Source organism: Notamacropus eugenii, chromosome 2 (genome assembly GCF_028372415.1).
Source record: "Notamacropus eugenii isolate mMacEug1 chromosome 2, mMacEug1.pri_v2, whole genome shotgun sequence".
Classification (NCBI taxonomy): domain Eukaryota; kingdom Metazoa; phylum Chordata; class Mammalia; order Diprotodontia; family Macropodidae; genus Notamacropus; species Notamacropus eugenii.
In genome coordinates this window covers 16,145,778-16,171,782 of record NC_092873.1, presented here as the reverse complement: position 1 = coordinate 16,171,782, position 26,005 = coordinate 16,145,778, and the positions used below count along the sequence as shown (strand labels likewise).

Below are 26,005 nucleotides of genomic sequence, written 5' to 3'. Positions count from 1 at the left end.
AAGAAATCAAAGCTATCCTTGCTCATATGAAAAAATGATCTTAGTCACTATTGATTAGAGAAATATGCATTAAAACTGTGAAGTTCCACCTCACACCTCTCAGATTGGCTAATATGATAGAAAAAAATAACACATGTTGGAAGGCATATGGAAAAATTAGGACACCAATGCACACTGTTGGTGGAGTTATGAACTGATCCAATCATTCTGGAGCTATGCCCAAAGAGCTGTAAAACTGTGCACACCCTTTGATCCAGCAGTACTAGGTCTGTATCCCAAAGAGATTAAAAGGGGGAGGACCTATTTTCACAAAAATATTTATAATAGCTCTTTTGTGGTGGCAAAGTGTTAGAAATTGAGGGAATGTCAATCAACTGGGAAAAGGTCAAACAAATTGTGATACATTGTTGTGCTCACCACAGGGGTGGTTTCAGAAAAGACCTTGAAAGACACACATGAATTGATGCAAAGTGAAGTGCGAGTAATGTGCAGAGTAATAGTAATATGACACACTGATCAACTGTGAATGATTTAGCTATATTCTTAGCAGTTCAATGATATAAGCCAATTCCAAAGGACTTATAATGAAAAATGCTATCCACCTCCAGAGAAAGAACTGATGAAGTCTGAATGTAAAACAACACATGCTATTTTTCATTTTATTTGTTTCTGTTTTTTTTTCTTTTTTGGATTCTGGGTTCTTTCTCAACGTGGCTATTGTGGAAATATGTTTTGCATGATCACACATGTACAACTGATGTCAAATTGCTTACTGTCTCAGGGAGGAGGGATTAGGAGTAGGGAAGGAAAGAAAGTAGAACTAAAACTGTTAAATGAATGTAAAAATTGTCTTTACATGTAATTAGAAAAAATTAAAATGTTCATATCCTTTGATACAAATTTAACAATTGGATTTATCAATTGGAGAATGAGGCACACAGCTTTCTCCTTTCTTGTTCCCAGGTAATTCTGTTATAGGTAAGAGTCTCATTGCCCTGTACACGAATAAACAAAAACCCTGGTACTTTATATTGTGACTTCCTCCTGGTTTTATGCCAACTGCCACATTTTATTGACTTCTCTTCATATTGATTTCGAATAATTCAATTTGATTCAGTTCAGTTCAATAAACATTTATGAAGGATTCACAAGACAGGGAACCATTATGGGTGAGGATGACACAGAGAGAAAACAAAAACATACCCTGCCTTCCAAGAGTTTGCATTGCATAGGCAATTTGAAGAAGAAAAGATCACTAATAACTTGAAAAATGAAGAACGCTTTTCCATTGGAGTTGGGAACTAAGAATTGTCAGAGGGAAAGGTTAAGTTGATAAAAGAACCCAACTGGGAGGTTGGAGGACAAGCTTGGCTGGAACAGAGGTGTGATAAGGGGAATCATGAGAACTCAGCTTTGGAGTCAGGGCAGCTCCAAGTAAATGGGCACAGGTCCTCTGTGAAGACTCTTTATTTGAATTAAATTTTGTATTTGTTGATTTGCCTCTGTGTTGTCTCCCCAAGTAGTAGGTGAGCTCCTGGAAAGCAAAACTTGCTTGGTGTTTGTCTTTGTGTCTCCAATTCCTAGCACTTAGCAAGTGTTTAATTAAAGCTTTGTTGATTGATTCGCACTACTGAAACGTCCTAAGAGCCTGGAGTCCAAGCAGAACGACTGATTCTCTAAATACTGGACTCATGGCCTTCTCACCAGGAGAATAGGAAAGCCCAGTTTAGACAAGAGTCCTTTTCTTCTCAGTCAGAATCCTGGAGCAATTTTAAAACTTGCTTACTTTCACTGCAGCATCACCCTCATCTCTTGGTCTTTCTTCTTCTCTGGAATGTCTTCCCATGAATGAATGGGGGGAAAAAACACATGTGAGTAGATACATGAGATGGGAAGGGAAGGAGATAAGCATTTACTCCCTCTATGGGCCAGGCACTATGGCAAATGCTTTTACCAATATTAACTAATCTAACTTAGGAGGAGTAAACTTGTCTGAGATGGCCAGGAAGCCCTTGATGACTATTGGATAAAATGAGTCTATGTCTTTGGGTGCCACCTTTTGGTAGTGTCTTTGTTTAAAAAAAATTAAAAGTTTTCATCTCAAAATCCAATCCAATTCACCATGTATTTATTAGGCATCTCTTATGTGCTGGTCACTGGAGATAGCAAAACAATGGTGTACTGTGGAAAGAGCCCTTGCCTTAGACTCTTTTTATCTATGTGACTATGGCCAACTTTTTTATTTTCTCATCTTAAAATGAGAGAATTAGAGTCTCTGAGGTCCCATTCAACTCTATAATGTAAGATTATATGGAACATTCCAAGTTCTTGAGAAGCTTAAATTCTAAAGGGCAGTCCAGGACCTGGGAACAGATCTTAGTTTTGCTACTTAAAATTGTTATGTCTTTGGCAAGACCCTGCACCACTTTGGGCCTACTTCCTCAAATGTAAAGTGAAGGGATTAGACTTGGTGACCTCTACTTCTAGTATGGGATGTGAGAACTATTAGGGACTTCAAATGCCCAGCCCCTGCATGACCCTAATGCTCTAGTTCTCATGGTTATAAGCTGTCCAATTAGGACTTGGATCCAGGGCTTTGTAGCCCAAGTTGAAAGACTTTCCATGACACCACAGGACCTCTGATCATTCTATCTCCTTCACTGTTTCTCCATCTTCTTCCTGACCCCTTAAAATCAGGAAACATAGAGGGCCTTCTCCATTCTTCTCTCTCTATTCTCCCTTGGCTTCCCAGACCCTGTTTTCTTCTTTTTGTCCTCTACTCTTTCTGTGTCTTTAATAGACTTCTCATATGCCTTCTACCCCCTCAACGTGAATAGAAATAATTTTGATCTGTTAAGCTCCTATTGTGTAAAAGCATTCTAATAGTGTATTGGATACTGAGAATACAAAGATGAAGACAGAATAGTCCCTGCCTCAAGGAGCTTACCATCTATACAAATGACACACACTCCTTTCATCCACTTCTCTTAGGATAGATAAACTTCTCAGGCAGAATAGGACTAACCTTTAGCAAATATATGAAGTTGGAAGACTGATGCCTTTCCCACCCTCCTAAGCTGTCCTGTCAATGTCATAAGCTATGTCTCACCACTCCATTACCCCACACACACACCTCTTTCCAGCTCTTGAAACATACTGAAAATAACACTGTCATTGGTCCTGGAAAGACCTTGTCAATCAACTCCCTGTGGTCACATTCACCTTCTCTGTGATTCTCCAGACCAAAACACTCTTCCAGGCCTGTGATTGTCTCATGTGTGTTTTCTTCCTCTAGTAGAATTTAAGTTCCTTCAGTGTAGGGACTCTGTGCTTACATCGTTGTTTCCCAAATGCTTAGCATAAAGCATGGCAGACAGCAAGGATTTAATAAATACATTCATTTATTCTTCTAGTCCAACTCTCTCTTTTTACAGATGAGGAAGATGAAGCTCAAATGAGTTAGGTGACCTTCCCAAGACACCACAGACAGTACTCACCCATGTTCTATATCTTGGATGGTGTCAGGCATTGGTTTATTCTGGGTTTCCGGGAGGAAAAAGAAGACCATCAGGCTAGCAGTGATGGCCATGGTTGCGAAGATGATTGGTAGCAGGGCTGGAATGTAATGCTTGAGTGTATTCATCAATGGGGCGAGCATTGCCCCAATACGATCTACCATGAGAATGACTCCCCTGCACGTGTTTCTGCCAGGGCAAAAGAAATCTGATTGTCCTACACTCAACATCTGTTAAATATCCCCTTCCTTTAAATCCCTGTGGGTAGAGTCTGCAGTGAGTGGGAATGATCCCTGGACTACTGAAGTTCTTAAAAACTGTGGGAAGTTTTTGGACACCTGGAATTTATACATTTGAAAAGAAAGAAACTGTTGCTCTATCCCCAAAGGATCTTGTCAAGAAGTAAGCAGATATAGTAATTTCATCTTGCCCCAATAGCTTAATTTTGCCTGTTTCTCTCTTGTATCTATAGCTAAATGGGTAAACGATAACACCCTTTCATCACTAGTAAGGATGAAACTCCCCCACTGGTGGGAGCCTGGAAAAGAGTCTTTCATATCTCTGCTACTTGTATCCTGGAGGATACAAACTATTGGCTTATCTATTTCGTGGAAATGCCAAGAAAACAACATATACAATGAAGAAGACAAGATAAATAGGGAAAAAATGACACAAACGAGAAATACTTCCTTCTGCCCCTCCTTCTCTGTAGAGTTAAGAGATCCGTGCACATGAAATATTACTGATATTTTCAGAATTTTTGGGTGTTTTGATCAGTTTTACCCATTGTCTTCTTTTCTTCCTGTGTGTTTTTTCCTTTCAGAACTTACTTTGTTATATGGGATGACTGGGGGAAGGGGAAGAATAACGAGAGAAATTTAGGTAATGTAAAAACAAAATATCTTGCAACTGGTCCCATCATTTCCTGGCAAAGTGAAGGAGAAGAAAGCGAAGCAGTGTCCAGTTTTCTATTCTTAGTTTCAAAGATCATTGTAAATGTTGACTGCAGCCAGGAAATTTAAAGAAACTTGCTCTTTGAAAGGAAAGCTCTGGCAAACCTGAACAGCATAGTGCAAAGCAGAGACATCAACTTGCTGACAAAGGTCGATATACTTAAAGCAATGATGTTTCCAGTAGCAATTTATGGATAGGAGAGTTGAACTATAAGAACGCTGAACACTGAAGAATCAACTTGAATTGTGATTCTGAAGAAGCCTTTTGAGAGTCCTTTGGATAGCAGGAAGATAAAATCAGGCAATATGTAGTGAAATTAATTCAGGCTATTTCACTTGAAGGTCAAACACTGAAGCTCAAGGTTAAATGCTTTGACCACATAATGAGAAGACAGCACTCATTGGCAAAGACCTTAATGTTGGAATGTTGGGAAAGACTGAAGGGAAAAGAAAAAAAGGATGGAAGAATGTGAAGTGAACAGATAGTGTCATGAAAACAATGAACATGAACTTGGACAGTCTTTCAGAGTTAGTGGAAGATAGAAGACCTGATATTCTAAGTCAATGGGGTCACAAAGAATTGGACAGAACTCAAGCCTAAACAACAAAAACAAATTTATCACTAAAATTTAAAAAAAAAAAAGATTAACCTTGTCTTCATTTTCAGACTTTATGATGAAATCCTTTCTTGTTTTCCTCCTTCCTTTTTCCCTTCATTCTTCTTTTCCTCACTCTATTTCTGTCTTTTTTCTCCATTCCTTCTTTCTTTCCTTCCGCCTTCTTCTCTCCCTTCCTTCCCTTACCAAAAACCAGCCTAACATAGAAGATAGCTTATAAGACCTGGAGTCAGAAAGACTTGGGTTTGAACACATAAACCATGCCAAGATTTGTATAGAATCACAGAATCTGAGAGCTGGACAGGACTTTGATGGACATATCATTCAACTCATGCATGAACAAATCCCCCCTATAATCTATGCAACAAGTAGCCCAGCATCTGGTGAAAGGCCTCCAAGGAGGAGAAACTCACCACCTCTTGAGGGAATCTATCCCCAGTCCAGTTGGGGACAACTGTAATCCTTAGGAAGCTTTTCCTGACGTCAAGGCTAAATGAGCCTGTGAACATCCACCGTCTTTCCTGGTTCTGATCTTGGTTAGGTCCAAACAGAACAAGAGTACTCCCTGCTGCACAAGACAATCCTTCGTATACTAAAAGACAGGACTTGAGTTCTCCCAAATCTGCTTTACTTAAGGCTAAACATGCCAAAATTGAATACTTGAATAATCCCATCTCAGAAAAAGAAATTGAACAAGCCATCACTGAACTCCCTAGGAAAAAATCTCCAGGGCCAGTTGGATTTACAAGTGAATTCTATCAAGCATTTAAAGAACAGTTAATTCCAATGCTATATAGACTATTTGGGAAAATTGGGGAAGGAGTCCTTAAAAATTCTTTTTATAGTACAAATATGTTTCTGATAACTAAACCAGGAATAACCAAAAGAGAGAAAGAGAAATATAGAGCAATTTCTCTAATGAATATAGATGCAAATTTTTAAAGAAGATATTAGCAAAAAGAATACAGCAACTTATCACGAGAATAATATATTATGATCAGGTAGGATTTATGCCAGGAATGCAGGACTGGTTCAGTATTAGGAAAACTATTAGTATTATTGATCATCGTGTTCGTCCTTCGTTGCCAAAGAAGACCATGCCATCAGAGAAATGATGACATGACTTGCACTTGATCTTGTTTTGAGTGAAGGAGGGCTGTGCAGGTCACCAACCTCACTTCTCCTCCAGAGCCATCTGAATCCAGTAACCTGATATTCCTCAGGATGATTGGAGATGGCCCAGGATGCACTGGGAGACCTTGGGGCCTTTAGTCCAAGGTTTTGCAGGCACTCACTTAGGGTGAGGCAATGCCCATTCATTGAATAGGCCTGTTTAAGAAGTAGCCAGGGCATGGCCCCTTTAATGAGGTCAAGAAAAACAAAGACATCAGGCTGGGTGGGAAACAGCAACAGTTACAGTTGATAATCACTCTAAAACTAGGAGGGTCCAGGAGCCCTTGGCAGGGACCCATTGGAGTCCCAGTTACAGAGTGGAGTAAGTTAAGGGTTTTGGGAGAGGACAGAACAGGAAAGGATGGGGAAAAGGAAAAGAAAGGAAGGGAAGGGAAGGGAAAAGAAGGGAAGGGAAGGAACAAGTAAAACCTAAGTCAACTGGGGAACTTTTGGACATCCAAATTTACCTTCCTTTGGAGAGAAGAAGGAAGGGGAGGAGGAGGCAGACAGGAGAGGAAGAGGTGAGGTACCCAGCTAGCATTCAGGTAGCTGCATCTACTCACAGGATCGTGTTCATCCTTTATTGCCGAAGAAGATCAAGCCATCAGAGAAATTATGACATGTATTGCACTTGACTTTGTTTTGAGTGAGGGAGGGCTGTGCAGGTCACCAGTCTCACTTCTCCTCCAGAGCCATCTGAATCCAGTGTCCTGATATTCCTCAGGATGACTGGAGAGGGCTCAACACCAAAACTAACGAACCCACATGATTATCTCAATAGATGCAGAAAAACTTTTGACAAAATATAACTCCCATTCCTATTGAAAACATTGGAGAACACAGGAATAAATGGAACTTTCCATAAAATAATAAGTAGTATCTACCTAAAACCATCAGCAAGCATTATATGCAATGGGGATAAACTAGATACATTTCCAGTAAGATCAGGGGTGAAACAAGGATGTCCATTATCACCACTATTATTCAATATGGTATTAGAAATGCTAGCAATAAGAATTAGCCATTAGAAATGTAGCAATAAGGGAAGAAAAAGAAATTAAAAGAGTCAGAAGAGGCAAAGAAGAAACTAAGTTATCACTCTTTATAGATGATATGATGATATACTTAGAGAATCCCAGAGAATCAAGTAAAAAACTACTTGAAATAAAAACAACTTTGGCAAAGCTGCAGGTTACAAAATAAACCCACAGAAATCATCTGCATTTCTATTTACTACTAACAAAGCCCACAGCAAGAGTTAAAAAGAGAAATCCCATTTAAATGTATGATAGACATTATAAAATATCTGGGAATCTAGCTGCCAAAAAAACCAGGAACTATATGAACACAATTACAAAACACTTGTCACACAAATAAAGTCAGAACTAAGTAAATGGAAAAACATCAGTTGCTCATGGGTAGGCCGAGCTAATATAATAAAAATGACAATTCTACCTAAATTAATTTACCTATTCAATGCCATACTGATCAAACTACAAGATAGTTAGTTACTAGAGCATGAAAAAATAATATCAAAATTCATCTGGAAGAACAAAAGGTCGAGAATATCAAGGGAGCTAATGAAAAGAAATGCTAGGGAAGGTGGCCTAGCCATACCAGATCTCAAATTGTATTATAAAGCAGCAATTATCAAAACTACTTGGTACTAGCTGAGAGAAAGAGGGGTAGACCAGTGGAATAGGTTAGGCACTCAAGACACAGTAGTAAATGAATACAGCAGTCTACTGTTTGATAAAGTCAAGGACCCCAGCTCCTGAGATAAGAACTCACTGTTTGACAAAAAGTGCTGGGAAAACTGGATAACAGTGTGGCGGAAATGGAGTATAGACCAATGCCTAACATCGTAAAAAAGAATAAAGCCCAAATGGATGCATGATCTAAGTATAAAGATTGATGCTACGAACAAATTAGGGGAGCAAGGAATAGTGTATTTGTCATATTTACGGACAATGACGAAATTTTTGACCAAATAGAACATAGAGAACATTATGAAGTGCAAAATGGGCAATTTTGATTACCTTAAATGGAAAGGGCTTTGCACAAACAAACTCAATGCAACCAAAATTAGGAGGGAAGCAGAAAACTGGGAAATAATTTTTCTTCCATGATTTTTTCTTTAATTTTTTATTTTTTTATTTTGTTTTTAACATTCATTTCCACAAAATTTTGAGTTCTAAATTTTCTCCCCATCTCTCCCCTCCCCCACCACAAAACGCAGAGCATTCTTATTACCCCTGCCACCAATCTGCTCTCCCTTCTAACACCCCTCCCTTCCCTAGTCCCTATTTTCCTCTTTTGTCCTGTAGGACAGAATAAATTTCTATATCCCATTACCTGTATTTCTTATTTCCCAGTTGTAGGCAAAAACAATTCTAACATTTGTTCCTAAAACTTTGAGTTCCAACTTCTTTTCCTTCCTCCCTCTCCTCCCATCCCAAATGAGAAGGCAAGCAATTCCATATAGGCTATATACGTGTAGTTTTGCAAATGACTTCCATAATAGTCATGTTGTATAAGACAAACTATATTTCCCTCCATCCTGTCCTGCCCCCCATTTCTTCTATTCTCTCTTTTGACCTTGTCCCTACCCAAGAGAGTTTACTTCTAATTGCTCCATCCTCCCATTTGCCCTCCCTTCCATCATTCCCCCCCACCCTGCTTATCCCCTTCTCCCTTACTTTCCTGTAGTGTAAGATAGGTTTTCATACCAAATTGAGTGTGCCTGTTACCCCTTCCTTGAGCCAAATGTGATGACAGTAAGCTTCATTTTTCCCCTCTCACCTCCTCCCTTTTCCCCTCTATTGGAAAAGCTTTTTCTTGCCTCCTCTATGAGACATAATTTGCCCCATTCCATTTCTCCCTTTCTCCTCCCAATATATTCCTCTCTCACCCCTTAACTTTATTTTTTTAGATATGATCCCTTCCTTTTCAACTTACCCTGTGCTCTCTGTCTCTCTGTCTCTGTGTGTGTGTGTGTGTGTGTGTGTGTGTGTGTGTGTGTGTGTGTGTAATCCCACCAACTACCCAGACACTGAGAAAAGTTTCAAGAGTTACAAATATTGTCTTAGGAATGTAAACAGTGCAACTTCAGTAAGTCCCTTGTGATTTCTCTTTCCTGTTTACCTTTTCATACTTCTCTTGATTCTTGTGTTTGAAGGTCAAATTTTCTTTTCAACTCTGGTCTTTTCATCAACAATGCTTGAAAGTCCTCTATTTCATTGAATGATCATTTTTCCCCTGAAGTATTATACTCAGTTTTTCTGGGTAGGTGATTCTTGGTTTTAATCCTAGTTCCTTTGACTTCTGGAATATCATATTCCAAGCCCTTCAGTCGCTTAATGTAAAAGATGCTACATCTAGTGTTATCCTGACTGTATTTCCACAATACTCAAGTTGTTTCTTTCTGACTGTTTGCATTATTTTCTCCTTGACCTGGAAACTCTGGAATTTGGCTACAGTGTTCCTAGGAGTTTATCTTTTTGGACCTCTTTCAGAAGGTGATCTGAATATTCTTTCAATATTTATTTTGCCCTCTAGCTCTAGAATATCAGGGAAGTTTTCCTTGATAATTTCATGAAAGATGATGTCTAGGCTATTTTTATGATCATGACTTTAAGGTAGTCTCATAATTTTTAAATTATCTCTCCTGGATCTATTTTCCAGGTCAGTTGTTTTCCAATGAGGCATTTTATATTGCCTTCTGGTTTTATTTTCATTATTTTGGTTTTATTTTGTGAATTCTTGACTTCTCATAAAGTCATTAGCTTCCATCTCTTCCATTGTAATTTTTAAAGAGCTAGTTTCTTCAGTGAGTTTTTGAACCTCTTTTCCCATTTGGCTACTTTTGCTTTTTGAAGCGTTCTTCTCCTCATTAGCTTTTTGGACCTCTTTTGCCAATTGAGTTAGTCTATTTTTAAAGGTGTTATCTTCTTCAGTATTTTTTTGGTCTCCTTTAGCAAGTTGTTGACTCGCTTTTCATGATTTTCTTGCATTGCTCTCATTTCTCTTGCCAATTTTTCCTCTCCTCTCTTACTTGATTTTCAAAATCCTTTTTGAGCTCTTCCATGGCCTGAGCCCATTGAATATTTATTTTGAATGTTTGGAATGCAGAAGCCTTGATTTTTATGTCTTCCCCTGATAGTAAGCATTGTTCTTCCTCATCCAAAAGGATGGGAGAAAATATCTGTTCACCAAGAAGGTACCCTTCTATAGTCTTATTTTTTTCCCTTTTCTGAGCATTTTCCCAAACAGTTCCTTGAACTTTGGGTCTGTTATCAAGAGCAGAGTATACTCTGGACACCTATAAGACCTCAGTTCCTCCAAGGTGGCACAATCAAGCCTGCATACTGGTCTAGGAGCAACCAGAAACTTTTCTGCCCAGAATCTGCAAGTAGTAGAATTCCACCTCCACAATTGCCTCCAGTTCCACCAGGCCAGCACTCAGGGCTGAGATTCAGATCTCGTGGGGTTCCCAGGGTCAGGCTGCCACTCAGTGTGAGATTAAGATCAGCTGCTCAATTCCCCCAGGGATTTTAAGCTGAGGGCTCCAACAATGGACGCTGACTACTGCCTACCAAAGCCATTGCCACAGCAGCCACTGCTGCCCACTGCTGCTGCTGCTGCCACCACTGCCTGGAGCTGGGGCTAGGGGAGGACTCTGCTCCCTTGTCACAAAGGTGAAAAGGCTTTCTCACTAACATTTGAAGCTGCCTTTGGCGCTTGTGGGTTGAGGGACCCTAGAAACGCCGATGCTGCTAGGGATTCCACCTCCGAGACCTGCTCCCGTCCACTCTTCCCAGTGCCACACAGCCAAGGCTAGGCTGTACTCCACTCTGCATCCTGTGTGATAGACCTTTCCTGTTGGACTTCCAGGTCACCCTGGCCTGGAAATCTCCACTCCATCGTTCTGTGACTTCTGCTGCTCTACAATTTGCTGAGAGTCATTCTTTACAAGTGTTTTATGGGCTGTGGGAGAGGAGCTAGAGTATGTGCATCTTTCTACTATGTCATCTTGATTCCACTTCCCCGAGGAAATAATTTTTGCAACCAGTGTATGTGATAAAGGCCTCATTTCTAAAATATATAGAGAACTGAGTCAAAGGTATAAGAATACAAGTGATTCCTCAATTGATAAATGGTCAAAGGATATGAACAGGCAATTTTCAAAGGAAGAAATTAAAGCTATCTATAGTCATATGAAAAAATGCTCTGAATCACTATTGATTAGAGAGATGCAAATCAAAACAACTCTGAGGTACCTGTCAGATTGGCTAACATGACAAAACAGGAAGATGATAAATGTTGGAGAAGACGTGGGAGAGTTGGAACACTAGTTCATTGTTGGTGGAGCTGTGAGCTGATCCAACCACTCTAGAGAGTGATTTGGAACTCTGCCCAAATGGCTACAAAAATGTGCATACCCTTTGACCCAGCAGTATTGCTTCTGGGACTCTATCCCAAAGAGATCATAGAAATAGGAAAGGGTCCCACATGTACAAGAATATTTATAGCAACTTTCTTTGTGGTGGCTAAGAACTGGAAATCGAGGGGATACCCATCAATTGAGGAATGGCTTAACAAGTTGTGGTATATGAATGTAATGGAATACTATTGTGCCATAAGAAATGATGAACAGGAAGATTTCAGAGAGGCCTGGAAATATTTATATGAACTGGTGCTGAGTGAAAGAAGCAGAACCAGGAGAACTTTGCATACAGCAGCAACCACAGTGTGTGAGGAATTTTTCTGGTAGACTTAGTACTTCATTGCACTGAAAGGACTTAAAAAATTCTCAATGGACTCTTGAGGCAAAACACCTTCCACATCCAGAGAAAGAACTATGGAACTGGACCACAGAATGAAGCAGACTATTTTATTTTGTTTTGTTTTGTTTTGTCTTCTACTCCCCCATTAATTTTAATTCTTCTGTGCAACATGAATAAAGTGAAAATGTATTTAATAGAAATGTATGTGTAGAACCTATATAAAATTGTACTCCATCTCAATGTGGGGAGTGGGGATGGAGAGGGGAAAGGAGGGGAAAGGAGGGGAAAAGATATAAGATAGATGGAAGTGATTATAGAACACTGAAAACAAATAAAATAATTTTTACAAAAGACTAAACATGCCAAGTTGCTTCAGTTGCTCCTCTTACTTCAGTCATAAGCTCGTGGTCCCTTACCATGTTGATTGTCCTCTTCTGGATACTTGTCAGATCAATTACATCAGTGGTGCCCAGGTGAGACATGCCAAAGGGAGGGGACAGAGAGACTGTCGCCTCTTTGTCCCTGGGAGCAATGTGGAGTGGATCTTTTTGGCTTACATCTATCTTCATTACATTTCATTTTCTTAGAGTCACCCCAATGTTCTTGCCTCTCAAAGTCCTTTTGGATCCTGACTCACAGCCCATGCATTAAAGATCCCTAGCCATTTTTGGTCATTGGCAGATTTGATGATCAATTTATCTATGCCTTTACCCAAGGGATTGACGTGGAGGATAAAGAGAGTAGGTCCAGGCACAGATCCCTTGGCCACTCCACTGGAGATCTCCTGCTACACTGACAACAAACCATTAACAACCACTCCTTCCAGTATGGCCATACAACCAATTCTGAATCTGTCTGATGTAATCTCATCATGTCTTTCCATTCAATCTATGTCATTCCATCTTCTCCTGAGGAATAGTATAAGATACTCTATCAAGTTTTTTAAAGTGAGAGGCACAGTGCATAGAGCACTACCCCTTAAATCAGGAGGAACCTGAGTTCAAATCCACCCTCAGACACTTACTAGTTGTGTAATCCTGGGCAAGTTATTTAACCCAACAGTCTCCCCAGTCACCAAAAAAACCCTACAACCTTGACATAAACTCTATCTACAGAATTCCCCTTCTCCACTACTTTAGAACTGCTCTTGTTGCAAGAGAACTCAACAGGTATCACATGCAAATAGCAGCCCTGCATGAAACAAGGTTGGCAAATGAAGGTCAGTTTACTGAAGTTGGAGCTGGATACACATTTTTCTGGAGTGGATGCAGTGAAGGTGAGCACTGTGAAGCTGGTGTGGGCTTTGCAATCAGCAAGCTGGCATGCCTGCCAATAGGAGTGAATGACAGGCTCATGACAATGCGATTGCCACTCACAGGAAAATGCCATGCCATCATCATCAGTGCCTATGCTCCCTCCACGACAAACTGTGATGAAGTCAAAGAAAAATTTTATGAAGACCTAGAGACCCTTATCGTCAATGTGCCAAAAGAGGACAAGCTTATAATTCTGGGTGACTTTAATGCTAGAGTAGGCTCAGACTACCAGACTTGGCAGGGAGTCCTAGGGAGGAATGGAGTTGGAATAAGCAACAGCAATGGTCATTTGCTGCTGAAGACTTGTGCATCACATGACCTTCTCATCACCAACACTGTCTTCCATTTACCTAAACGCCATAAAACTTCATGGATGCACCCTTGCAGCAAACACTGGCATGTAATAGACTATGTGGTTGTAAGGAGAAGAGACAGACAAGATGTGAGAGTGACAAAGGCAATATGTGGTGCAAAGTGCCGGACTGATCATAGACTTATCCTTTCCAAGCTAAATATTTGCATTCATCAAAAGCACTGCCCTCAAGGCAAAATGACTACCAGAAGAGTTAATGTCAACAAATTAGAGCTCTTCTCTGAGCGTGAACAGTTTGCTGCTGACATGGAGGGAAAGTTGAGCCAACACACAGTTGGCAACAGTGGAGCAGAAAAGGAGTGGGCAGCTTTCAGAGATTTGGTGTACAGCACTGCATGTGCTCATCTGGCCAGAACATCTGGGTCTTGCAAACACCAAGACTGGTTTGATGAAAATGGTGGGGAAATTCAGAAGCTGCTAAATGAAAAACCTGAACTCCACAGGATTTACCAGCAGGATAGCTCATCCACCTCTAAGAAGGCAGCATTTAGTTCCATCAAAAGCAAAGTACAAGCACAGCTTAGAGAGATGCAGGATTCCTGGCTCAGTAAGCAGGCAGAAGAAATTCAGTTTTATGTTAACAGTAACAATCCAAAACGCTTTTATGATTCCCTGAAAGCTATTTATGGACCAAAAACTTATGGTGCATCACAACTACTCAGTGCTGATGGAGCCACATTGATTAGTAATAACGACATAATCCTAGAGAGATGGGCTGAACACTTCCATAGCGTTCTCAACAGACCATCATCAATCAATGCTGAGGCCATTGACCGTTTACCTCAGGTTGAAGTCAATTCCTCCTTAGCTGAACTTCCAACTGAAGAAGAGGTTTTGAGGGCCTTTAGGCTCCTTTCACGTGGCAAAGTACCTGGTGCTGATTCTATTCCAGCTGAGATTTACAAAGTAGGGTGACCATGGTGACCATACAAAAGCTGACTGAAATTTTCCAGGTTATATGGCAAGAGGAGGTTATCCCCCAGGAGTTCAAGGATACCTCCACTGTTCATCTCTGTAAAAGTAAAGGAAATAGATTGTCCTGTGACAATCACAGGGGGATCTCTCTCTTAGTCATTGCTGGCAAATTCTTGCTAGAGTCCTCCTTAATAGGCTGATCCTTCACCTGGAAGATGTTATATACCTGAGAGCCAGCCAGTGTGGATTCAGAACGGGTCGAGGAACAGTCAATATGGTGTTTGTTGCCCGACAGCTCCAGGAGAAATGCCAGGAGCAGAACAGAAGTCTATACACAACAGTTGTGGATATGACCAAGGCCTTTGACACTGTAGTCATGAGGGTTTAGGAAAAATTATGTCAAAATTTGGCTTCCAAGAGAAGCTCATATTGTACGTCAATTTCATGATGGCATGTTTGCCCCGGTTCTGGATAATGGACAAAGCTCTCGTGCCTTCCCAGTCACTAAGGGAGTGAAACAGGGCTGTATGCTTTCTCCCATGCTGTTTAGCATGATGTTTTCAGCTATGTTGACAAATGCAATGAGGATGAAAACGACATCAGGGTCAACTACCATACAGATGGTATATTCTTCAATTTGAAAAAGCTACAAGCCAAGACTAAAGTGGAGGGAGTGTTGGTGCATAATTTTCTGTTTGCAGATGATTGTGCACTCATTGCAGCCTCTGAAGCTGAGATGCAACAACGTATGGATCAATTTTCTGTTGCCTGGCTAATTTTTGCCTAATAATTAACACCAAAAAAGCACAAGTGCTCCATCAGCCACCACCACACCATCCATGTGCGGAACCACCAGTTACAACAAATGGAGAAGTTTTGAATTCTGTGGGTAAGTTCACTTACCTTGGTAATGTATGTACAGGTATGTACACATTGACAACGAGGCTGATGCACTCATTGCCAGAGTTAGCTCAGTGTTTGGGAGAGAAGAGGTATTAGATTGACTACCAAACTGAAGGTCCACAGAGCCGTTGTGCTGACTTCATTGTTATATGCTTGTGAAACATGGACACTCTACCATTTGAACTGTCTTAGGAAGATTCTGAGGATCACCTGGCAGGATATGGTACCAGACACTGAAGTCCTTGCTCGAGCTGAACTGCCAAGTATTCAAACTATGCTTCAGAAAATACAACTCCCATGGGCTGGCCACGTTGTTCGAATGTAAAATGCTTTCTTGCCAAAAGGACTATTTTATGGAGAACTTGCATGGGGCAGGTGATCACATGGTGGCCAGAAGAAGCAATACAAGAACACTCTCAAGGTCTCTCTCAAGAACTTTGGATTTGACTGTGCAACATGGCACACTGGCATGAGACACTGGCACAGGACTGCTCAACATGGCATGCCCACATAAGAGAAGGTGCTGTTCTCTTTGAACAAAACAAAATTGAAAGAGCACAAAGTAAATGTAGGATGTGCAAATTTGGGGTATCCACCCCAAATATTCATATGGACTATCTGTGCCCAACCTGTGGTAGAGCATTCTGAGCTCGTATTGGTCTGATCAGCCACAGTCAGATACACTGAAATTTCACTTTACAATGGTAATGTCATTTTTGTCCTCTTCGAAGACGAAGGACGACAACCAACCAAGTAATCTTGTCCAAAAAGAAAAGCCTATGAGGTTATTCTGGCATGCCTTGTTGTTAATGACACCACCATTATGGCCCTTTGTAATCATTGTTCCTCCTTCTAGATATTCACCAAGAATCTTTGTAATGAGCAGAAAATGTTCATTGTATGAAGTTCAAAAGAGAAAAGGTTATTGAGGGAAGGAGGCAAAGGGAGAATCTGGAGGTGATAACAGCAATACAGGCTACTCTGACTCCTTTTCCAGAGTAAGATAAGGAGAGTGAAAGGAGGTCCTCGGAAGGACAGCTAAAACTGCTTTGCCATCGGGTTATGTAAGGGAGTACACCAGATACAGACCACCTCTCTGCCAAGTCTCTTGGGTGATCTGCTCTACTGAGTCTCTCCCCCTTCCCACTTCCCACAGAAACAGCAATGACTCCTTCATCCCCAGATGCTCTGTCCTACCTGAATTTTGTGGGTAGGAGTTCGACATTATAGACACCGCTGCAGGAAATGCAGACTATAATACAGCTGGTTGCCAGCATTGCTGAAACAACACGCAAAATTTCTACAACCAAAAGACAAAATCTTTAATAAGTCAGAGTTCAATACATCTTGGAACACTGATTTGTTCATTCATTCATCCATTGATTCTTTCAGTCTATCCATTCACTTATTCATCCATGCATTCATTCAGTTTATTTGTCTATCCATTCATTCCTTTCATCGACTGACCCATTCATCCATTTATCCTAATAATATTTACTTTTAGAGGCATCTAGGTAGCGTAGGGATAGATTCTAGGTTTAGGGTCAGGAAGATCTGAGTTCTTATATTTACTAGCTGAGTGACTCTGAGCAAGACACTTAACCTGTTTCAACTTTAGTTTCATTGTCTGTAAAATGAGGATCTCCCTCCCAGGGTTATTGTGAGAGACAAATGAGATAATACATGCAAAACAATTTGCAAACTGTAAAATGCTCTATAAATGGTAATTTTTATTTGTTTGTTTAGTCTAGCAAATGCTAAGTACTTATAACGTCCTTACTGTGTATAAGACTGTGTGCTAAGTGGTAAGGGGGTAATGTAAAGATGAATTCAAGGGGGTCCCTGCCTTTAAGAAACTCAGTAAGCCTAAATTCAAGTCGTATGGCAGTTATTTAGTCAACACTTTTTTCTATTCAATTGTTTTCTCTATCTCCCCCTTTCTCCATCTATCCACTTATCTAGTCATTTATCCATGTAACTGTCTTTCCACCTTTCTATCCATTCATCTAATATATCCACCCATTCATCTACCTATCACCTATGCATCTATTCATCCATCATTCCTATTTTCCTACTCATATATCCTGGCCTGGGTTCAAGTCCTAGTTCTGCCATTTATTAGCTTTGCAGCTCTGGGCAAGTTGGTTTTCCTCTCTGAGCCTATTTCCTCTTCCTTAAAATGAGGAGGTTGGGGAGGTACCATGGCACAGTGGGAAAAGTGATGCCTTTGGAGGCAGAGGACCTAAGTTCAAATCACTACCTGTGTGACTTTGGGCACATCATCTCAGTTTCCTGGGCCTCAGTTTTGTCATGTGTAAAAGAATGAGATTTGGATGAGATGGCCTCTGAGGTCTCTTCTAGCTTTAGATCTATGATGCTGTCACTCAGGGTCCTTCTGGTCTCAAGAGTCAATAAGTCTAGGGACTGACCCAATAATTTTATCCTTGCCTGACTTATAGGAAACACCTAGATATAGAAAGTTAATTTACCAACTTAGATTGGTGCTTTTTCTGCAATTTGTAGTTTGATAGTGGCCTAGAGCACTGTGGATTTAAGGTTCTTGACCAGTCATACAGACAGTATGTGTGAGGCATTTCCTCCATGTCCAACAGTCTGCTAAGCCCTGAGAAAACCAAAAAAGGCAAAAACAAGGACCTTGCCCATAAGGAGCTCAACTTCTAATAGGAGAGACAACATGCAAACAACTATCTATATGTGTGTGTATATATATATATATGTACACAAGAAATATACAGTGTACACGGGAGGTACTTCCTGGCTGCGAGAGCAGATCTCCATCTCCTTTGCCTCTAGGGTCCTAACACTCAATGACCATTCATTCCTGCCCCAAGAACTTTGTGCTCTAAGTTCTACCGTTTAATGAAGGGAACCACAAGTACATCTTTTCCTCCCTATAGTCCCATGGCAGATTCAAGAGCCCCAGTGCCAGATTCATTTCAATGTCCCAATGCTGCAAAGATGGAGGGGGAGGGGAAGGTCAGCTCAGTCCAGGGAGGCCATATGCAAGCCTGCCTTGAGTAAAGGGCATCATGCTGATGATTGATGATGATAATGATGATGATGATGATGATGATGATGATGATGATGATGATGATGATGATGATGTTGGTGGTGGTGATAGTAATGGTGGTGGCGGTGGTGGTGGTAGCATACCTATTATTTATATTGAGCCTACCATGTAGTAGACACTGGGATATACATTTACAAATATTATCTGACAGGAACCCTAAGAGGTAGATGCTATTTTTCTCCCTATTTGCAGAATAGGAAATGGAGGCAGGCAGAGGTTAAGTAATATGCCCTGGATCACTCAGCTAGGAAATATCCGAGTCTGGATTTGAACTCAGGTTATCCTAACTCCAGGACCAGTGCTGCACCTTTTGGGTTACCTAGCTGCCTCTGATACTATGAAAATCCCCCATCCCTTTTCCCCTTTCTCCAAAGTCCCCTCTCTTACCTTGAGGCAGAAAGGTACTGGCAGGCATGAATAGTCCAGCAAGAAGGAAGCAGGCCACACCTACTGTTCGACGGCCAAGGTAGTTCATGAGGAACACGGACCCAATCCTGCTTAGGAAGGTGGAAACTCCAAAAAGAATCTGCAGCATCTGAATATTGTTCCCCAAGTTCTGAAGATCCAGCGCGAGCCCATAAATAAGCAACCCTGTTGTGAAACTGTGGCAGATGTGGGGAAGCAGAGAGAATCCATCAGATCTGGAGCCCAGAGCTCACCAGTAAATACAGTTTATTATTAGGTATAGATTATTAATCACCTGTTGTGTACCAGGGTCTAAAGTAGGTGCTAGGGACATAAACCTCTCAAGGAGTTCATATCCTGCTCAAGGTGGCAATACCCCATGAATACAGTTAAGTAAAGGCCTTATAAATGCAGGAGGGCAAGAGGATCACTAAGTGAGGTGACCAGAAAAGGCTTCAGGAGGAGCTGGTGCCTGGGGCTGAGCTTTGAAGGCAGCCAAGGATTCCAGAAGGCAAAGGTGAGGAGGGGATATGTTCTAGGCATGAGGAACCATACATACAAAGACAGAGAGTAGTTCAGGAAATATCAAGAAAGTCATTTATGATTATAATGTAGAGAGCAGGAAGGACAATAATATTAAGCAAGTCTACAAATTTGGCCTAGAATCAGATTGTGGAGAGCTCTAAATGTCAGTACCAGAAGTTCAGGGTAAAACCACTACTGGGGAAGTAGCCTAAACTATTCTGGGGATTAGAGACAAGGAAGATGTTATGAGCATCTGACTCATCTAACTAACCTAAATGTATATTTAGAAGCATAACTAATTTTATTAATTTCCTTGTCTTTTAGCCAAAAATAACCATCAGCAAATCACCCAAATTAAAATTACAAAGATGTTGACAAAACACAGTAGGTGATGACCATGACTTAATCAAAGATTTCAGTTATTCAATAATAGTCACACAATCCAGGAATTGGGGTGGGGGTGATGAGCACAATTTGGATGAGAATCAAAGGAGAGAGAAACACAAGGGATATTTTTGTAACCATTTACTACACACCACTTGAGCAGAGGGAAAAATTGGATGAGGGGTTTGGCAAATGAATCACAAACCCAGTACATTGGAGCAAGATAGCACAATGATAAGGACCTTCCATTACCTAAATAGATGTTGGAACTCACTCTGCTCTGTATAAAGTGCCAGATCAAGAGTTAGCAAGATCTGAATTCAAATCTGACCTCAGACACTTATTGACTGTGTAATGCTGGACAAGTCACTTCACCCTGTTGGACTCAGCTTCCTCATCTGTAAAAGGAGCTGGAGAAGGAAACTGCAAGCCACTCCAGTATCTTTGCCAAAAAATAAGCCACATGGAGTCACTGAGTCAAACATGACCAAAACAACTAAACAATAAGAAGAAAAACCTCACAATAGTTTGAGCTGTCTGAAAGTAGAATAAAGAGCACCAAGGGAGAGTGGACTCCCCCTCACTAGAGGTTTTCAGTCAGAAGCTAGATAACCTTTAGTGGAGTTAAAGTGAGGGATCACCAGTGAGTGATTTATATTAAGGTTAGATTAGATGACCTTCAAAGGCCTTTCCAACTCTAAGGTTCTACAGTTATGTGACTGACTGATAGAAGATTAGAACTGGGCCTCTTCTTTCTCCTGCCTCATTACTGTGTCTACCTGAGATACGGGGGGGGGGGGGGGGGCGAAGGGAGGAGGAGGCGGTGCTGTAGATATTACCATACCTCATACATCATAGGGAACCTACCCTGCAAAGGATAAACAGAGGATTCTTGTACGCAGGATTGGAAAGCGGATCAAATCCAATATGGTGTAATGGGTCTGTACTGCAGCCGGCTCCATCTTCATGGTGGATCTCAAAGCCTTTAAGAGTCAAGGATAGAGTCAGCATGAAGGTTAGTGTATGGAAGGACAGAAGGAAGAATCAGGAAGGATTGGATTGGTAAGAGATTCTAGGCAGGTCCTGCGACCAAGTGAGAGCTCACTATGACCTCAAAGTTTTATTAGGTCTTTCCTTACTCTGCTGCATAACATCATGCCTGTTGGAGCAGGCCTGTGACCATAGCACCAGAGGATTACCTTTGAGAACCCTCAGGTTGTGCAAGATCAGCAGAGACAACAGGCTGTGACCATTCCTGTCACTGTAACATGAGGGATGTACACTTTGGCCCCACATATCCTCAGAGGGTGCTCCTCCGTGGAACTACTAACATCCAGCTCAGAAATAGATGCAACACTCCCTGGAACATCAGTGCATATTAAGAAAACTTTAAGGAAATTATATCATAGGTACTCTCTGAATCAAACGGCTAAATGTTTTTCAGAACTTAGTCCACTCTAATATATATGCACCATATAAGCTAACAATCAACAGAGGAGAAAACATCAGCTTTAGCATTATCTCTGGAAGCAGAAATCCCGAGTTCAAATCTTGCCATTGATACTCCTGGCATGGACTAAGCAAGTCCCTTATTCTCCTCGGGTCTGAGTTTTCTCATTTGTAAAATGAGGGGTTAGAACTAGAAAACCTCTGAAGTCCCTTCCAACTTCAATTCTATGATTGTTTGGTTCCTAAATGTGTCCTAATCACACACATTCCCTCTGTGTGTTCCTCTCCATGCATATGTAGTAGAGCAAAGAGAATGTTGACTCTAGAGTCAGGATACCTGAGTCCAGATCACTCCATTAATACAAGTGTGAATTTGTGCAATTCACTAAAAACTTTCTGGACTTCAGTTTCCTTGTCCATAGAACAAGGGGGTTGGACTATAGAGATCCTTAGGTGGGGATTTTGTATTGTATTATGTTTCCTACACATGTTCATTCTACATATTGACAATGTATATTACAGTTGTTGAAAGTGTTCCACGTTTTGTGGGGAAAAAGTTGATATTTCCTTATTTTGCTGTTTCATTAAATGCCTTTGCTTTTGCTTGTGTTCTTTGTCTGAAAAACAAAGGCAACCACACCAGTGGGGGCTCATGAGCTATGGTTGTAAGAGACTGTAGCTCCACAGAGAGAACATCATGCTTCTGTATTATGTCCTTGCAGCAGGAGGCTGAGGCTTTAGCACTCTTCTTACGATTGCTGTGTGTTCTATCCACACTGCTTTCAGGGGCTGGCTTCTGTGCCTACCTTGTGTTCTTGTAATTTGCTAGAGCACAAATCATTAAACTTGTTTCACACAAATTTCACTGAGGCTCTTTTTCTAAATTTGCCTTGTGAGCAGGTGATCCTTGGTAGCCTCAGCCTCAGTCTAGGCTGCTCTGGGGCCAGAGGGAGGAAGGGAATAAACACTTATTCAGCACCAAATCCATGGCAAGCACTGTGCTAAGTGCTTTAAAAATTAAATCACATTTAATATTCATTTATATAATTTACATCGTCTCCTTAGGGGATGGTAGGGCAAGAGTTAAACTACAGAGCAAAAAAAGAAATGAGGAGAAAATACAGAAAGAGCAGACAGGAAGGGACATGGAGAATAGTGTTTGAGACTGGAGAGCAGAAGGGCAGAGGGCTGCAGAGGAGACAGACTCTCCCCTCCTCCTCCAGGGCGTCCTCACACCTTCCCTTAGTTCAGGTACTTCTTCCTTCACTCTGGTTTCTTTCTTGGACACAGCTAGCAAGCCCCAAGAATTGATGTCTTCAGAAGGTAAGTTCACTATACCTTGAGATGGGTCCAATCACTGGTCCCTATTCTTGTCCAGGATGGATTAAAGTACTCACTCTAATCCCTTACCTGTTCACTTGCCCACCGAGTCTTGAAGAAGTATAAGAGATCAAACTTCGCTCTTGGTGGGTCCCTGGCTGCTGGGTTTGACTTGAAAAGGGACCATTTCCTACACCCCAGCCCTGGCTCCTCCTACCCCTCTCACCTCAACAGTCAGGGTCTTATCCTTTACTCCATTGATTTTTGCAACTTTTCTGAGCATTTTTAAGGCATCATCATACTTGTTGTGGACAATCAGCCAACCAGCCGACTCTGGCAACCACCTGATTAAAGAGTGCATGACAGATATAGTTAATTCTCCATCTCCTTCTTGTTCAAAATCACACTTGAGTGTAGCAGAACTCAAGTTCTTCTTATTATTAATTCTATAACTAATAACTATAATTAATTCTATAACTATAATTAATTCTATAACTAATAACTAATAATTCTATAACTATAACTAAATAAAAAAATTACTTTGTTTTGTTTAACATGCAAAAGTTCATGTGTGAAAGGTTTCATCCCCAATGACCCTATGCCATAGACTTCTAACAAAATGCCCAGAGTTACTGGTCAGCTGGGGCCCTTCTTGATTTTTTTCCCTTTAATAAAATTTTTTTAAATGAGACAGAACAGGTTTTTGCTTTTAGCTCAAATCTGTCCTTACCAATAGATGATCAAATAGACCTATCAAGAAAAACTTCTAAAATTGTCAGTAGATGACACCCCATTTAAATCACCCTTTCATTCCTTAAAGCTCTAAATGTGACAAAAAGGTCCTCCTCCTCTATTTGTGGGCAAAATTCAACAAGAATTCCATTCTTATATCAGCAATGCAAATGCTGATAGGAGAATTATATCATTTTGATATTTCTTGAACCACTGCCCAAGAAACAGGCATTTCCCTCCATTCTAAGTGAAGTTTATCTGATATTTTCTATTAAAAATGTTTTTTCTTTGATTTTTCAGATTTTTCTCTAAATCCTCTCCATTCCCTTGTCATGATAATAAAGGAAAAAATTAAAAATACATCAGGCCTAGCATCAACTTGTCACAATTGCAAGGTTAAAGCAAGTGACTCCTGAATCTAATATATCTTCCCCACAGCCTTTATTTAAAAGATTAAATATGTGTTTAATAAACCCTTTTAACATTGTAAATACAAATTTCTTCTGGACCATCCATTGATAACATCAGAGCAGAACACTCTCCCTGAAATGGTCAGATCATTTGTGCTGAGGCAGAACCATTTTAAAAATTCTCTAACAAACTTTTCTGTCTATATGAATTCGAAGTTTTCTTGGAAACAATAGATAACTTCAAACAGCTTAGAAATAAAACCATTCTGATTTCTAGAATATTGATATTAGAACACAGATCATTCAACTCATTTCGTACAAATTTCATTAAGATTGTATTTTTAAATGATCATTCCAAGTCCTGAGTCATGAACAGTTTATTAAATTATGCAGTAAGGCTTTCTGAATTTTACTTCAAGGAAAGCTACGCTATATTGGGTTAATATCTATTTATAGTGCACAGCAACGACCACAGTGTGCGAGAGTTTTTTCTGGTAGACTTGGAATTTCGTAATAACGCAAGAACTTCTTTAAAAAAAAATCCCAATGGTGGTTATCTAAGGCAACATGCCTTCCACACTCAGAGAAAGAAATATGGAAGTCATTCGCAGAATGTAGCAGATCATGCTTGTGTGTGTGTGTGTGTGTGTGTCATGTTTTGACTTGTTATATGATTTCTTCCATTTATTTTAGTCCGACTACATAGCATGACTATAGTCATGTTATATGATTTCTTCCATTTATTTTAGTCCGACTACATAGCATGACTATAGTGAAAATGTACTCAATAGGAAAGTATATGTAGAACCTATACAGAATTGTATGCAGTCGTGGGGAGGGAGGGGGGTAGTGAGGGGTAGGTGTGGGGGGGATAAAATCTCAATTGTATGGCAGTGATTGTTAAACATTAAAAAATAATAATAATAAAATTTTAAAAAATATCTATTTATAGATCTGCTTGGTTACTACGTGTTCCTCAGGTGATAGGAAGTACTCCTAGCAAGCAGACAAAACCTCAAAGCTCACACACTGGGACCAAAGTCACTACCTTGGGTTCAGACATTGAATGATTTTCAGAGAGCAAAGCCAAGTTGACATTTCAGGCTTAATTCTCAGCAGAGGCAAAGAAATAAATGAGAGCCTGTTAGAAATAAACCTTGTTCTGAATATCAGTGCTGCTCTTTGCCGGATCTGTCTACCAGCCAAAGTTTGCCTTTTTAAATGATAGGTTTTCATCACTCATTGATTCTTCTCATTTCCCCATAATCTTCTGTCCTGGCGTCATAACCTTTCTGATTCTCATCTTGTACCGGGCCACCAACCATCCATGTCTGTCCTGTCTACCCTCTGAGAAACTTGTATCCCTGTCTGTACACATGGTTTTATTTCCCTGGTGAGTTTCATTCAAGTACTTTCTGGCATTTTGGGCATCTGGTCAACAAACCAGAATCCACATGCTGTTTTCTATACTTTGTCCATGTCCATGATGATGTTCCCTATATCACCCCTCTTGTCAAAGAGTTCATAGATACGTTCCTCAGCTTGTAAAAGGAGAGGTTCCCGACATACAAGCTACAGCGTTTCTTCAATAACTTCTCTTAGTCTGGTCACCCTAGAAGTGCTAGGTGAGGTATTAGCCCTGCTGCATGTAGGAGTCGCTGTCCAGCATGATCAGGAACCCACTTGACCCACAAAATGGTAGATGAGGCTGGAGTGCTTGAAGGTGGGCAACCTTGTGGGGACCCACAGCTAGAGTTCCAACCCAGACCCTCTTATTCTAACTGTTGTCCCCTTTCTGTAATTAGGTCCATGCAAGATAGAGATAAGAATGGAACCTATGATTTCACTGGAATGAGGAACTCCCAGGAGATGAAAATCTCTCTACCACTGCAATTTTGTCTTAGTGGTTTTGACTAGGGCATTGAGAGGTACGGTGACTTGACCAAAGAGCCACACAGATAGTTCGGGTTACAGGCAGGACCGCCTTTTATATGTACCTATTAGCTCTTCTGATATTTTTAGCTAGCTTGAAAGTTGGCCCTGTATTTGTGTCCATAGCCTAGTAGAGTGTTTGTCACCAATCATAAGAGCTCAATGATTTATTGGGCATTACAAAGTACATTGCAAAGTATGATACA

General features: G+C 40.6%; 1 protein-coding gene across 1 annotated transcript in view; it reads right to left on the bottom strand.

Moving 5' to 3' along the window:
- Window positions 1-603: 603 nt before the first annotated feature.
- LOC140524446 (solute carrier family 22 member 11-like) overlaps window positions 604-26,005 on the bottom strand; it is a 40,907-nt gene continuing 15,505 nt past the window's right edge. The window contains 6 exon segments of the mRNA XM_072638895.1: window positions 604-1,838; window positions 3,498-3,704; window positions 16,749-16,851; window positions 19,030-19,244; window positions 20,824-20,939; window positions 22,952-23,069. Of these exon segments, the coding sequence (XP_072494996.1) occupies window positions 1,772-1,838; window positions 3,498-3,704; window positions 16,749-16,851; window positions 19,030-19,244; window positions 20,824-20,939; window positions 22,952-23,069 (826 nt within the window). The 3' untranslated portion in view covers window positions 604-1,771.